The sequence below is a fragment of the Cyphomyrmex costatus genome, unplaced genomic scaffold (genome assembly GCF_001594065.2).
Source record: "Cyphomyrmex costatus isolate MS0001 unplaced genomic scaffold, Ccosl1.0 scaffold23, whole genome shotgun sequence".
Classification (NCBI taxonomy): domain Eukaryota; kingdom Metazoa; phylum Arthropoda; class Insecta; order Hymenoptera; family Formicidae; genus Cyphomyrmex; species Cyphomyrmex costatus.
In genome coordinates this window covers 20,232-35,841 of record NW_017276368.1, presented here as the reverse complement: position 1 = coordinate 35,841, position 15,610 = coordinate 20,232, and the positions used below count along the sequence as shown (strand labels likewise).

The following is a 15,610-nucleotide window of genomic DNA, read 5'->3' as shown; positions in this document are numbered from 1 at the left end:
ACGTCAAATTATTCATATATTGAACTACCTACTATATTTATGTTGTAAACTGATAACTCTATTTAAAAACGAAGTTAAATATTGACAACAAATAATACTAAACCAACGGGAAACATATATATATGCATGTAAAGTTTCATACTTTTATTCATAAGAATGTACAAAATTTATTTAAAAAGTTGTGTTTTATAATGCGTAATATTGTACGGATAATACTACGTATACATATTTTGTCAAGATTATCTATTAAAATTTCTAATTTTATTACTGCATCTTTAGTTACGTTTAATTTTGTCACAGTTTAATTATGCTGATATGTGAACAGCAATATTTAGTATAGAATTCATGCATAATACTTAATCGCAAAATTCAAATATGGATTGTTAAATTTCTTTTGTAAACTATTATTTAAATTACGTATTTATATTTCAAATACCATGCAAGACATAAATGCGATTAAACCTATAAATTACATAAATTTCTACTGATTTTATATACAAAATTGATATAATTTGAAGTTAAAAATGAAAAAAAAACTAATCGATCGTTAACTGCGTTATATACAATTATTTATAATAAAATAATGATTGCAAATATTAATGTTATCACATATTTTCATGCGCTTATAAAAATATAAAAAATAAAGAAGATTGTTACATAAAATGTGAAAATCGTAGTTATGACTTTTATACATGGATACATAGATAAATATATTGTAAAACATAAAATCTCTATCTTGAAACTTACTCTTTATCTTGAAACGCAACTTTTCATTTAATTTAACCCTAGAACAGCATGGAACTACATGACGTGTTATATTTAGGAGTTTCACATCTCATGTTCATTTTCACGAGATACCTATCCCGTGATGTATCTTCGTTAACGTTTACTTTCACATGTTAGCAAAAGCATAAAAATCATATTTTACAATTTGAACTCGGAATTACAAAAAAAGAAATAAAAACATCTTTTTTAGTAGAAATTAATATACATACTTTTTAGTCATTTGTGCAAAATAATTGATATGTTATTGACACAATTATTTTTTCTTTTATTACATTACTTCTAATATTGTAATCTACTTCTAATAATGTAAATATACTCATATAACCTACGAGATAATTTTTGGGGGTTGATAGATGTCTAAAAAAATTAAGGAATCAATGTTGGCATTTTAAGAAACTACGTGTCAGGTCATGTGATGTCTGACAATATTGATCCTTTGTAATTTTATTTCAGCAAAAACACAACAATATTGTAAAGCGCTTTATGCTCAGTGTTATGCAATCGATTAGGTACTTTACGAAAGTGATCCAACATAAAATACGTTACTTAAAAATGCATCGGCAAAAACAGTTTCTTAACAAAAGTGATTCTTGTAATAAGATTTATTATCCCATAATCCTAAAGTATTTTGTATGCCGAAATGTGTAAACTGTACCAAATTTTTATTTTATTCAAATGATTAAAATTTTAAAAAAAATTTAATAATGTATTTTCAGAAGGTTTGTTTATATCATATCCACTTTTTCAAAAATGAATTTGATGATCACAAGATTTGACTTGATTTTGGACATTATCATTAAGGCTTTTTATACTTCATGATTTATATTTAATTAATTTTCTTTTGTACTGAAGAGGACCAGAATAAGGATCAAAACGTATTTATTGTTTATTTTGAATAAAGATTTTATGTATAAAGATATACCGATAACTTGTGTCGACTCAAATTGGCATTTTTATTGTTTCTTTTGGATTTATTCATATGAGCCTATTGATTATCTTGATTTTTTCAAAAATGTTGCATTCGATTTTTCTAAAATTTATTTTTCATTCTCTTATGTTCCACAAATTGCAACTATTTTTTATTGCATTTAAATTTCCGTTAAAAATTTCAAAGAATTTCAAAATTTTAATAAATTTTAAATGCATTGTTAATTAAAGGGACTTATGTTTGTATATTAATTTTTACGAATTTACTATTTTAATTAACCGGCAGCTCTCGACATTATTAAGCACTATGTGATATTACGTATCATCGTCACTGAAACGTGAAAATATTGCTCAATAAGAGCGATAGAGCGTTCGATACTGTCGACAATGTCGATGATGTGTTAAAGTTCGTTATCACGATGATCTAGGCAAACCTTTTTACGATAGAAAGGTCAGGGGAGACAAACTTGAGATACATAATATTATTTTTGTACATGTATGTATACCCTGGGTAATACGTAAAATATGAAAGTCATTTATTATTATAAGATATTAGTATAAGGCAAGAAATATAAAATACTTACCATTCTTCAGATATATTAGCCATGTGTATAATATATGTGTGTGTGTGTGTTACAGAGAATATTATTATAATAATCTTTTTAATTTGTTAAATTTTATAAGTATCTTAAATAAACCGCTATAAAATTAATTTGTTTTCAAAATTGTAAAAATTAATTTGTCAATAAAATATAAATGTTTGTATATAATATTAGTGATAGTTGGAAATTTCCATTTATCTTTAATATCGAGAGAGAGAGAGAGAGAGAGAGAGAGAGAGAGAGAGAGAGAGGGGGGGAGAGAGTGATGATAATGATGATAATAATGCATCATTATTTATTTAAGTGTGCCGGAATAAATTCTCTTTAAGAATTAAGACTTACGAGGTATATGTTAAGATATACTATTTTAAGAAAAATACGATAGAACTAATAAAAAAATGTAATAGAATAAAAATAAAGTAAAATAAAATAAAATAGAATAATTGAAGAGCTAAGAGCCAGTTATATGTGTGTAATAAAAAACGTTTAATTTAAAGACATAAAAATAAAAATTATTACATAACAAAATTACATAAAAAAATAATTACATAACAAAAAGTTTCGACACCGATCGGGTCATATTCTCAATGTTACAGCTAGTAAATATATTATTATAAAATATAATGGAAATCTACAAAATGTTGTTTTATATACATAGTGGCATTCTCACTTCCTCTTATCATGATGTTGCAAGTCAAACAATTAAAATAGTAAAATCGGTCATTGAAAAATTCATAGAGCAGTAATAATCTTATAAAATAAAATGTTGAGAGTCAATAAATAAAATAAAATAAAGTAAATAACATAAAACTAATAAACGCTGAATGTAGGACAAAGAATACGTAAGTTACAAGACGTTGAATTTAAGCAGAATTAATATAAACGTTACAAAACTATAAGTGTTAATTGTGAACAGATAATCGTAAAGAATAAAAGAATTAAAAATGCGCATATACCACGACGCTAGATAGATTTAGCGAAATTATATTGTATTTCGTAGAATAATATTAAAACGAAATTTTTATTATTATTAGTAAACGATTCGGCCTTTAACTACAATGCCTTACTGACGAGTCTAGTAGTGGAAGCTGAGACGAAACGCCATGTTTAAGTAATATTCTTCGCAATATATTAAATTAATTTTTCTTTGTTTACCGATGATGGTCATATTAAAGGCCGAATCGTTTACTAATAATAATAAAAATTGCGTTTTAATATTCTACGAAATACAATATAATTTCGCTAAATCTATCCAGCGTTCGTGGTATATACTCATTTTTAATTCCTTTATTGTTTATTACTAAACCACATTAAAAACTTATATTATCGTTTATAATCGAAAAGCTTCTTTTTTAATGTTCTAAGCGAGAATATACATGTTCGATGGTAGCTATAAATATTCTATAAATTAATAGCATAACATTACAAAAACTTTTTGAACAACGAAAAGAAAGAGAGAGAGAGAGAGAGAGAGAGAGAGAGAGAGAGAGAGAGAGAAATAAATAATTTTTAGTTTTAATATTTTTTATTATAAATTAGATATATCAAAACTTCAAGCAACTTCGTAACAAATAACTTTTTGCTACAGAATTTTTTTGATCTCGTTAAGTCGGTCTCATATTTTTCTATTTTTCTTTTACCTTCTCAGAATGAAAAGAGACTGTAGCTTATACTACTTCATATAGGTATTACTAGAATCTTATCCAGACGCGTTGGAAGGAAAGCTATTTTTTATATCTCGCAAGAGAATTAAACTCCCCTAGGAACGTCATGGCAATTTCTGTCGCTACCTCTCAACGCGAGGACGTAATCGAATGTAACTCGTGATCGTCCATACGCGTAATAACATGCCCGTGACATATCCTCATTCGCAAAACCGCCCACAGGTTTCCCCTCGTTATAATCGACGAGGATCGAAGCAGCACACGAATACGACATATCATGGGACTCGAATCCCTCGTCAGTTTTGTCCCCGTTTCAGCTAGTAGTACAACAAATCTTCTCACCGACAGATTATAGAAAAAAAGACTTTGCTTGTTGGGATTGTAATTTTGTTCGAGTTTTTGAAACTTTATTTTTTCAAGCTTTTAATAATTTTATAAAATGCTAATAAATGAATTAATTAAAATATAAAATGTAGTTTGCAAGTATAAACATAATTTAAAGTTATTAAACATCTATGCATTTATAATATATTCGCTTTGTCTTAAGTTATTTAATAATATGTAAAAGTTAAAAACTTATCTTGTTCTTGAAATCTTATTTGTTTTGTCAGAATTACTTTACAGGTTAGAAGATTTAAAATGTAATTTGAGCATTTTGCAATATCAGGTATTTTTAATCCGCCGTTGTGTGTTTACGGTTATTGCGGCTTAAAGTGAGCGACGTCATCGGGTCGAGATCACCGAAGTTCTCGGTGTGCAACGGCAAGAAACCCGACGGAAACGATATAAGGTGCTAGAAAGCCACTTTCCGAGTCACCTGGAAAAGAGAAAAGTTATGTTTTATACGTTGCGAAGCATAATACAAAGAAATAAAACCAAAAATAAATTCGTATCTACTAAAGTTAGTAAATATTTAAACCAGGAAATATAAATTAAAAAAAAATTTTCTGTCTCTATTTTTCTCTTTTTGCTTGTAATATCAAACAATAAAACGTTGCAAAAGAATGTGATAGGTAAAAAAAGAATTACATCTATTCTAAATATATTATTTTAAATTATATATTATAATTACCCAATATTATATATTATATTTCAATCAATCTTAAGTCGCACAATAATTTTATTGATTTTTAGAAAACATCTTGCGTCTAGATAGAAGCAATTCTTACAATATGAATTATACAATAAGAATTGATTTCCAGAAAATTGTTCTCCGGTATATTGATATATTGAATTCCTTCATGGGTCCATTTCCTTTAGAAGTACCACTTTGAGAAGCGTGCGATCCCTGCTGAAATTGGGAAAGCAGAGACCCCCACGTACTCGATCCTGTGACAGCAACTCGGAAACGAGAGAACTTCTTGATAGACAGGACTCCAGCTGTCCAACTTCGAATGAGCCTTCGCGAACAAACTCTATGACATCCCTCGAAACGAATGCTTCCGATAACGATAGTCAGCTAAGCGCTAATCCTGAACAGGCGGAAGTAGTTGTAAAACCGGCCAAGAGATCCAAGCCTAAGGTTGTATATAATACCTCTAATATCAATGATTAATGATTTATGTCATGTTACCTATGTTAATCAGAGCACTAAATACAGAATTTGAGTTATTTATTACTATAGACCGAGTAATATCTTACATAATAGTGCATTGAAAACACAAAAACTCAAAAATAATTATTATGTCAAATAGACATTTTGTATATATAATATATTTACATTTATTTTATTTTTATATTAAAAGTTTTGCGTTTATAATATCTTTTCATCTATATTATATTTTTTATAAGTCTGTATTATTATTTACTTTTATCTTTACTCTTATTTAAACTTTAATATTGCAACAAAAATGTTACTTACTCTTTATCTTTTTGTTCTGATGACAATATTACTAAATAGATGTTTTTAGAGGAAACGTAGTTCTAGCAATATAAAGTAATTTCAAAACGTTACAGCAAATTGTATTAAACATTTTACGATAACATTGACGCAGCAATTATCCGTAAATGACGATGCAATTATCTTTCAATGAGATTGTGGTCGATCGATTCTAACAGAGCAAGCTTAAATTACGGGAGGAAAGTGAGCGAAATTTTTACGCAAAATTATCTTTATTTTCTTTTTGCAACAAGCAATTTCGATATCATAGCGAATTTATACATATATTTGAGAAAATATTACAACATTTCACGCGTGCACGTAATCATTTTACATAAAGCGAGAGTTTTCTCTAGAAATATTTTACAAAAATACGGTAGAAATATTTTCCTTTGATTTATTAATCGATACACACAGAGATCTTAAATTTTCTAACACAAAATAATTATTTACGCACTCTGCATTAATGTAGTTATTTATTATTTCAATTTATAATTATTACAAAAAAGAGAATATAATATATATTGAATATAATAATATAATATAATTCATTATACTTAAATTAAATTAATTTTTCAATCATGCAATTTAATAAAGAATGTGTAAAAAAAAAATAAATTGATCACTAATAGCTAATTCTATTGTAAAAATGAAAAATAAATTACATAGAACTTGTCGTTCAATTAATTATTTTATATTAATTAATACAGCAATATTTAATTTAATGTAAATATGTAGTATGTCACTTTTGCAATTTATTTTTATTTAAATTATTTTATTAATTAAAAACTAAATATTAGAATATTATAAATACTTTGTGTAACATAATTAATACGTGAAATAATTTTTATAAAGTTTCTCTTTACATGTACTCATATATTTTTTTATGTTGCTTCCATATGTAGCTCGTATAATTTATTATAAGTAACTTTCAACAACTTTAACAAAACACATGCAATTTTTTAAATTATAAAATATAGCAGGCATCTGTTGAAACATATACATTAAATGTTACATTTGTAACAATATTACAAGCGTTCCTCCCAATATTAGAATACCATAAATGCTTAATATATATGTATTATTGTCAAAAAGTATATTATCTTTAGGTTTTCTGAGCATAACTTCCGTCAGTGTAAATTGAATGTTATAAAAATTTTATACTAAACATCTAATGGAAGATGCATCTTGATATATGTATGATAAAGTTTGACAAAATACATTATGATTTTTGAAACCTCTATTGATTTTCATAAAATGGAATTTTTTTATTTCTTTTGTTTTTCGTTTATTTTGTTGCTGTTTTTACAATTACAAATTGGTTTTGGTGATTAGTTTACTGCTTCACAATATTGCAATATTCACAAATTTAGACTTGCTATGATATAGTTCAAAGTTAATTTTCCAATTTTTAATTTTTACGCTACGTTTGCTGCACTCTCAGTAGTCCTTATATTATTTTATTTGCCATTCATTTTAACTTGTTTTTGAAATTGAAGTAAAATTCATTTTAGTAGTTTTATTAATTTTATAAACAACACATTTTCAAATAAAATCTATTTTTTTCACCTATTATTATTTTCATTATTTGATGAAAAGTTATTTGTCTAGTAAGCTATAGGTACCTACTATCAAAATATAATAAAGATCCATGAACTTTAAACCAAGTTATTCTCGAAAAAGTCTAAAAATGATATACTAATTTTGACCAGTACTGTGTATTATGATTACATGTTACATTTATAATAATTTTAGCGGAGATCAAATATTACACATTACCACTGTGTTTAATACAAACTCGATTATCGATGCGATACTCAGACCGAGGCAAGAACACGAACGCGTTCGAGTCATCACCATGAATTATTTAAAAATCAAATTGTCTCAAAAAATTAGTTAATAAGTTTATTCTGTGTACTCATAAGACCATAATATTTTATATGGTATAGATCAAAGCTAGCGGTCAAAAAAAAAAGGAGCAAATGGAGTTAACAAGGAAAATGCAGTTGTCGACATGTACTAAAGATCAAAGGAAAATGCTATTCTTGTTAATATCCAAAGCTCTACTGAAGAATGCTTCTTTATTTTTTGCAAAATGAAATAAGTTAAATCTTGATCATTTTAAAAATACGGTTACTGAAATTTCATTCGGAGCTTCTAATGTTTCTTGAGAGAAACGGAATAATAGAGAGAATTTCCTTTATGTTGAACAGATACATGTAACTTCACTTTAAACTACATAGAAAGAATACACCGTAAAAGCTTTTTTATGGAGAAAATTTTTCTTAAATTTGATCCATTAATGTGAACATCTTTTATGGTCGACCAAATTTTTTTGGTCTTTACTATTACGTTTAAAACGTGTTATTTAATATAGCTTTCTGATTAAATAATTTTAAACGTTAAACTACTATATATATATATATATATATATATATATACATACACGTAAGTTACGCTTTGAAAACATAGTTGAAAGATAATAAGGGCATATTTTCTTTCTCTTTGTTAGATTACAAGAAGCGTTGTACATATATACGCAACACTTCTCAGAATTCAACGGCACGTGCCCCGTTTCAGATTCTGCCTTGCAATTCAAGCTATTTAAACCGAGTTAAATAAACGCGAACTTTTCTCGTTTCACAGACGAGCGATACTTGGCAAAGCGCGTTAAAAGCTCAAGATTATCAAGTGTGCGTTACGATCATAGAAGCGCGACAGCTCGCCGGTCTCAATATGGATCCAGTGGTGTGCGTACAAATCGGAGATCAACGCAAATATACAAGCGTCAAGGAGTCCACAAATTGCCCGTATTACAACGAAGTAAGAAGCAGTATTCATAGTCGGTTCCTATATTTGATGCATATATTTTAAGTCTGTCTCAAGTTATTGATATAGATATAATTCATATTAAATATACTATATAAAATTTAAAAAATATAAAATCATTTATTGATAAAAGCACGTTCTGCTTACAGACCATATTGTTTAATTATCAGATTTATGTGACAGGGGAATTTGAGTACTTGATTAAAATTTGAATTTGAGTATTTGAGTAATTAAGTAAAACTATTAATAAAATGAGATAATGATTTTTTACAGAGCTTTTGATTTTTCATAACTCTTGAATTATTAAAAATTGCAATTATTTCGGAGAAATGAAATCATTTCCGAAGACATACATATTACTATTATTATTATCATTATTATTATTTTATTATTTATGTATTAATGAATTTTTTCCCTCTTACTAAATATTTTCTCTCATTTATATTTTCAGTACTTTGTCTTCGATTTCCACATGCCGCCTGTTATGCTCTTCGATAAAATTATTACGCTGTCGGTGAGTTTATCCGCATGTATTAATTCATGGTTTAGAACTCAGAAGATTTAATTAATTTGCCCACTGATATATTTAGTACATTTGGAATATGGAGTTAGCCGCGCGATAAATGAGCTGAATAATTTTGCTTCATTACATCTTTGTCCCTCGCAAATACATTCAATGAGTATATATACATATAGATAAATATTGGAAATCGATTATTTGAAGGAAAGAACATTTAAATTCCGTTTGGGAATTATAACTGGCGAACAAATATTAGACAACAGATCAAACACTTGACGATCAAGATAAGAATGCGTAATAAGAGGGGATGAGAAAGAAAAGCTCAAACAGCACATCTTTTAATAATATGCAGGTGCAGCAATCGCGGAATCTCTTGCGCGCTAATCTAACGCTGGGCAGCTTTAAATTAGACATCGCGACGGTATGGGCACAACCAGGTACAGGTTTCACATTGTCCAGAGACCAGACGAGTCTAATGCTGGGTGTATACTCGGAGTAATTTCCTTCTCCGAGAAAAATTTAAACCATCCGGAACGAAATATTCTACATAGTTCTGGTATACAATCGATAAAATACACTAAAGAATATATATGCAAAATATTAAGTATATTATTAGTGTTTAAAAAATATTATTTAAAATATAAATTATCTATCTAAATACGAATAAGAAGTTTTGAAAATACCAAATGGACAAATATCAAAATGTATACTAATCGATTGTATCTCAAATGCTTATATATATATATGTATATATAGGTATATATAATACGCAATGCGATTTTGATTGCAGCCGAAATTTCTTTGTTTTAAATATCCCGATATTTAAGACTACTTTAAAAAAAAATTTATCGTCACGCGCGGATAAATTTTCAAGTAATACACCTGGTATGAGACTCGGTATGCGACCCTGGCAAGTGCATTTCATTTTATCGGAAAATTCTCTCGAAACAAAGTCTTTATTACATCATCCTCTGCACTGTATCTTCAAAGTTCCGAAGAATCCCGTGTTTACAAGGAAAATGTTCTCTTACGCTAACTTCAAGAATTTGGAGAAGCATAGAAATTTGTTATACTGTAAAATGCATTATATATACTATCTTCTAATGAGAAAATCCCATTAATCTCAATCTCGTTAATTTTCTTAATCGCTTCACGGTTCTGTTTAAGATGTTCCTTGAAAGTACTATAAACTTCACGCTTCGTGACTATATAGATAATTGCATGCTTAAGAAAATCAAACCAAATTTGTTACAAATTATTTCTCTTTGTTGAACTTAATCAGCAAACAAGTTGTTGATAATGTATGTATTGCCTAAAAGTATTAACTAACTTTGCAGAAATATGTGTTTAATCTCATTTTTATAGTAGTAAATTTATGTATATTTTTGTGTCAGTAGTAATAATCAACACACATATGTTAGTAACATTGGTGTTTTATCTCTTGGTATTCTATAATGTGTATTTTTATTTATACTTCAAAACTCCATTGTACGTTTCAATTATTATATGCAAAATCGTTTGCAAATGAGCAACCAATTTAAATTGTTGATGAACGTGTATATCGCTTTTAGCATATCCTGTTGCGTAAAGGCGTTTTCAAAGCCAGAGCACTCTTATGCAGAGAGATGCGTAATTAGCAGACATGCCCATTTGCAAATAGAACAATACATTTAAAATGGAATATATTGCAATCTTCCAATGCGAAAAGATTTCTTCTGTCAATTAGCACAATACAACTTTCTGAAACGTGCTTTGTAGCGTTGAAATCTAGCGTTATCGTGTGTGATAGCAATTTATCGAAGGAAATTGTTAGGAAAAACTGCGGATTACCGGTGAAAAAAAATATCATCAATCATTTGTTACATTCGACATTCGTTGCGAAAACAAATGTTCTATTTTTATCGCGAGTCCGCATGCTAGATTTTTTTACCTCCACGTATGGATGTTCTAACGCATGTACATATCGTAAATGTGTACGCTCAATCCTGAACCACCCGTTCTCGCACACACTAAAGTATCGTATGGCACAGGTAAAAATTTTACGGTCGCTCGTACGGTCACATGGAGATAATAAATCGCTCGTGAATGGATGAACTTCCGCTCCAATTACTCACATCGATTCTTTTTGGTCTGACTATTCGTATTGACAGAAAGTCGCTTGTGATGCTCACCTTGAAAATGTTATGAACTTAACGATCATAAATACGTTTCTAAATTTTTTTCATTGTTAAGATACGTTTTTCAAAATTACACGTATTCTTTTGATTAAATAGACTATAAGTTTGAAAATAATCTTTCCTGAAGGTTTCATTAAATGTCATCCACTTTAAATTGCAATTTTTAACATTAGGTAATATTTTAACAATAAAATTTGTTAATTTCTTTATATAAAATTTTATCGCAATTAAGTATAGTTTAATTCGTGAAACATTTTACTTTAAAATATTGATGATCTTCATGACAATTTGTATTTCCTTTTTAAGGAAAGTCCTATGCATTGCGAATAATATCGTATAATATATTGTATATAATACTAATCTCCTATTTCACTAACTATATAGAGGTTACATTGTGTTTATTTTGATATTGTAATCGATGCTCTAATAAACTTAAATAAACTAATAACATATTAAGAGGCTAAAGGTCTCGAGAGTATCGATTGCGCTATTATAATGTAATCGTACGCTGTTTAATTGCATTAGTAATAAGGTTGCATAATATACGCGCGCATCATCCAATGTTATTATCAGATATTTTTCGCTTATTTATATAGAAGAAAATGCATCGAATTAATACATCACAAGCGATGATTGCGCGCGTTTGATAAAACATAAAACAATTTGCATCTTATACCATTTTTAATTGATACCTTTATTCGTCTATGTGCTTTGAATACAGTTGTAATTATTACTGCATGAGAGATGCGCGTGGTTTTCAGATAAATCTATCGAGCATTTTCAAAAAAGATAGTAAAAATAAATGTTTGAATGTATAAAGGGAGTTGTTTATATTGCTCTGGATCCTCAATTTAAATCTCGACAGAAATATAAATCCACAAAGACAAAAAATTGAAATAAAAATTGTAATTCTTGCATCTATTTCATGCTTTAAAAAGAACAAAGCTTACTGGTTGTTTTTTGCAGATCTCTCTTTCCAATTCTTATAGCTTATTCTCTCTGTCAATTTCTCAGTAACTGTTTAATTACGAGTTGTAAATTAAAAACCAGAGTTTACCCAGAAAAACGGACGTAAAAGCACAATATAAAATAAAAGTGACAAAGTTATTTATATCAAAGTTATTTTTAATCTTTTATAATATTTATTCTGGCACTATTATTTTTCCTCGCAAACATAATAGCTTTATATATATTAATATATTTATAAAAATGCTTTGTTTTCTAAAGATACAAAATGTCAAATTTTTGTGCTAAATATTTTGTCTCTAAGTAACATTGTGTCTTATGTCGCTTTTTATGGTAAACTCTCCTTGAATTAATTGTAAATTCATGTCCTTTCTTTTGATGAATCATCGTGTATCACAAATCAACGTCATTTTATCCTTAGATCATCAATTCTATCATAAATGGGCCCTCCTCACCGATCCGGATGACGTTGCCGGTGGACCAAAAGGCTATCTAAAATGTGACATAAGTGTTATTGGTAAGGGTGATACCGTGAAAATTCCTCCAAAAAGTGAAAAGGACGAGGATGACATCGAAGGCAACCTCTTATTACCGGACGGTGTGCCAATTGAGAGACAACGCGCAAAATTCGTGGTGAAGATCTACAGAGCTGACGGTTTGCCAAAAATGAACAGCAGTATTATGGCAAACGTGAAGAAAGCTTTTACGGGAGAAGTGAAGGATTTAGTGGATCCATACGTTCAAGTGTCTTTTGCCGGACTCAGCGTAAGCGATATATTCTTATTTGAGTAATCTTGATATCATTAATTTATTTAAAAGTATCTATTTAATTATCGTTGCATTTGTTAACATATTAGACCTGTTCTTTTTGGCTGAATTGGTGCAAAAGTTCAAATCAAAAAGAACAAACTTGCATGTTATTTTAATATTCTTATGATCTCCCGACATAATTTAAGAGTGTTGTACGAAAATTCTATATTATTAAAAATAAATAAAAAGAGAATAATTTTGCTGAAATTTAGGTAAAAATTTAGGTAAATACAGATCTGAAAATAATTTTGTTGGATTATCAAAATAATTAAGAATGTTGGAAAGTCAAGAGCATAATGCTGCAAAAGGTTTTAACATTCTGATAACTAATTTGAGAATCCTACATATAACTATATATATACATATATATAATGATAACTCAATTAAATTATTTTTAACCAACTAAGTTTTAGATACTTTAATAAAATCGTTTTTTCCGTTCTGTTTGACGAATTTTATTTTCAGATTCATCCTCATTTTGCATAATTATTTCTTTCGCACAAACATTTTCTAAACTTAAAAGATTTTTGTAAATATATGCATAATTTTTAAATTTGAAAAACTTAGAAAAAATAACAATAATTTCTTTTAATTGTCCCTCCTTAATCGTTGTACCCTTAATAACAATCTATTGTATTATACGCGAAGAGCAATAATGTCCCTTGACCTCGTTGTGGCGAAGTTAAATCGGTGCGTCATCAAATTTAAGAAGTTATAATATTGTCGCGACACGATTTTGCATTATCAATATAGTTTGCTCCCACAACACACAATTTTGACAGAATCATTAAAAGTTGAAAACTAATAGGTATTAGTTTATTTCCGCGTGCAAAATTATTAAATCTACTTAAAACATAGTGACGTTAAATGAAGTGTACTAGATGTCAAAGACAATCTAGTATATATTTCTATTTATGACACTTCAGGGGAAAACAAGTGTGAAGAGGCACAGTTATGCTCCAATATGGAACGAACAAATAGTTTTTACCGAGATGTTTCCTCCCCTATGTCAGAGGATAAAGATACAATTATGCGATAACGACCCAGTACACGCCACCGTCATCGGTACACACTTCATCGACCTTAAGCAGATCAGCAACGATGGTGAAAAGGGCTTCCTGCCGACCTTTGGTCCGGCGTTTATCCATCTTTATGGTAGCATCAGAGATTACAGTCTCATAGACGAACACTCGACGTTGAATACCGGCTTGGGCGAAGGAATATCATATAGAGCGAGGTTGTGCAGCATTTTAGTTTATAATGAAACAATTATAAATTATCACAATTATAAATAATACAATGTAAATAATACAATTAATGTGGTTAAAATGAGGACGTTATTTTATATATTACATAATTAAATGATTGTTAATTACAAATAATAATAAAATCAATAATTAATTAATAAGCAAAATCAAATACAAAAGGAAAAAGTTAACGTAGAATGAGATGTGAAATTATAATTTATATTTTTTTATTCTTTGTTTAGACTTTTGATAGCGATACGAACCGAGATTACCGATAACGTGGAAATAGCACCGTCGGAAGTCGAAGTGGAGCCAACGGTGCCAGTCAACGAAACCGCCTACGCAAGGAATGAAGAATTTTTCTTATATGCCACAATCATGGACGCTACGATGATTGACAAGAAGCTAGGCGATAAGCCGATGTACTTTGAAATATCGATCGGAAACGCGGGTAACGCTCTCGATGGTCACAATGAAAGTTTCAAGGTGAACGAATTTATATGATAAATTCTCTAGAAAGTAAACTTGAAAATTTTCTTAATAAAGAAAAGAATTTATCTTAAAATGGTCTACTTCGGAGACACTTTTTTTATTAAGAAGGAAGAAATAAGTGTGTAGGGGAAAATTGCCGAATGCGTACTGGTAGCTTACATCGTACTTTATCAATATTTGTCCCTCAATTTACAATTTCTAATGTTCATTTGCGTACAAAATGAAAAATATAATACAAAAAAATAGGTTAAGTGGTACGCATTCAGTAACTCTCCTCCAGTTGAAAAAAATTTTATAAAAATGTTAATTTTATTTGTAAAAACGCGCGCTCGTTTCGCTTGTTAGATGTATGATATGAAAGGTGGAACAAGCGGGGAAGAGGAAGACCTGCAAGAAGTTCTCGCTGGATCTTGGCAAAGTACCACACCGGCTAGTAAACCAATGACGCACGATAAAATTTATTATTTTTTACCGTACTGGGACGACAAGCCATGTCTTCATGTACGAAGCATATGGCCGGATTATAGACGTCGAATGTATAACAGTAATATTATTGGCAAGATTGTCGATAAACTGGTAAGCGGCTTAAACTTATTAATTAGATTAGAACTACCGCCTTAACTTATAGATTGTACATAGTGTTTTTTTTTTAAACAGCTGCGTGTTTGGTCAAACTTATTGTTATAATTAAATTAAGCAATCAAAATTAAT

General features: G+C 28.9%; 1 protein-coding gene across 1 annotated transcript in view; it reads left to right on the top strand.

Moving 5' to 3' along the window:
• Positions 1-15,610, top strand: part of LOC108773993 (otoferlin) — a 40,231-nt gene that overhangs the window by 14,202 nt on the left and 10,419 nt on the right. Inside the window, exons 5-12 of the mRNA XM_018539988.1 lie at positions 5,240-5,501; positions 8,505-8,681; positions 9,139-9,201; positions 9,560-9,644; positions 12,772-13,115; positions 14,087-14,397; positions 14,650-14,893; positions 15,245-15,475. Coding sequence (XP_018395490.1) covers positions 5,240-5,501; positions 8,505-8,681; positions 9,139-9,201; positions 9,560-9,644; positions 12,772-13,115; positions 14,087-14,397; positions 14,650-14,893; positions 15,245-15,475 — 1,717 coding nt within the window. The remainder of the gene's footprint in view (positions 1-5,239; positions 5,502-8,504; positions 8,682-9,138; positions 9,202-9,559; positions 9,645-12,771; positions 13,116-14,086; positions 14,398-14,649; positions 14,894-15,244; positions 15,476-15,610) is intronic.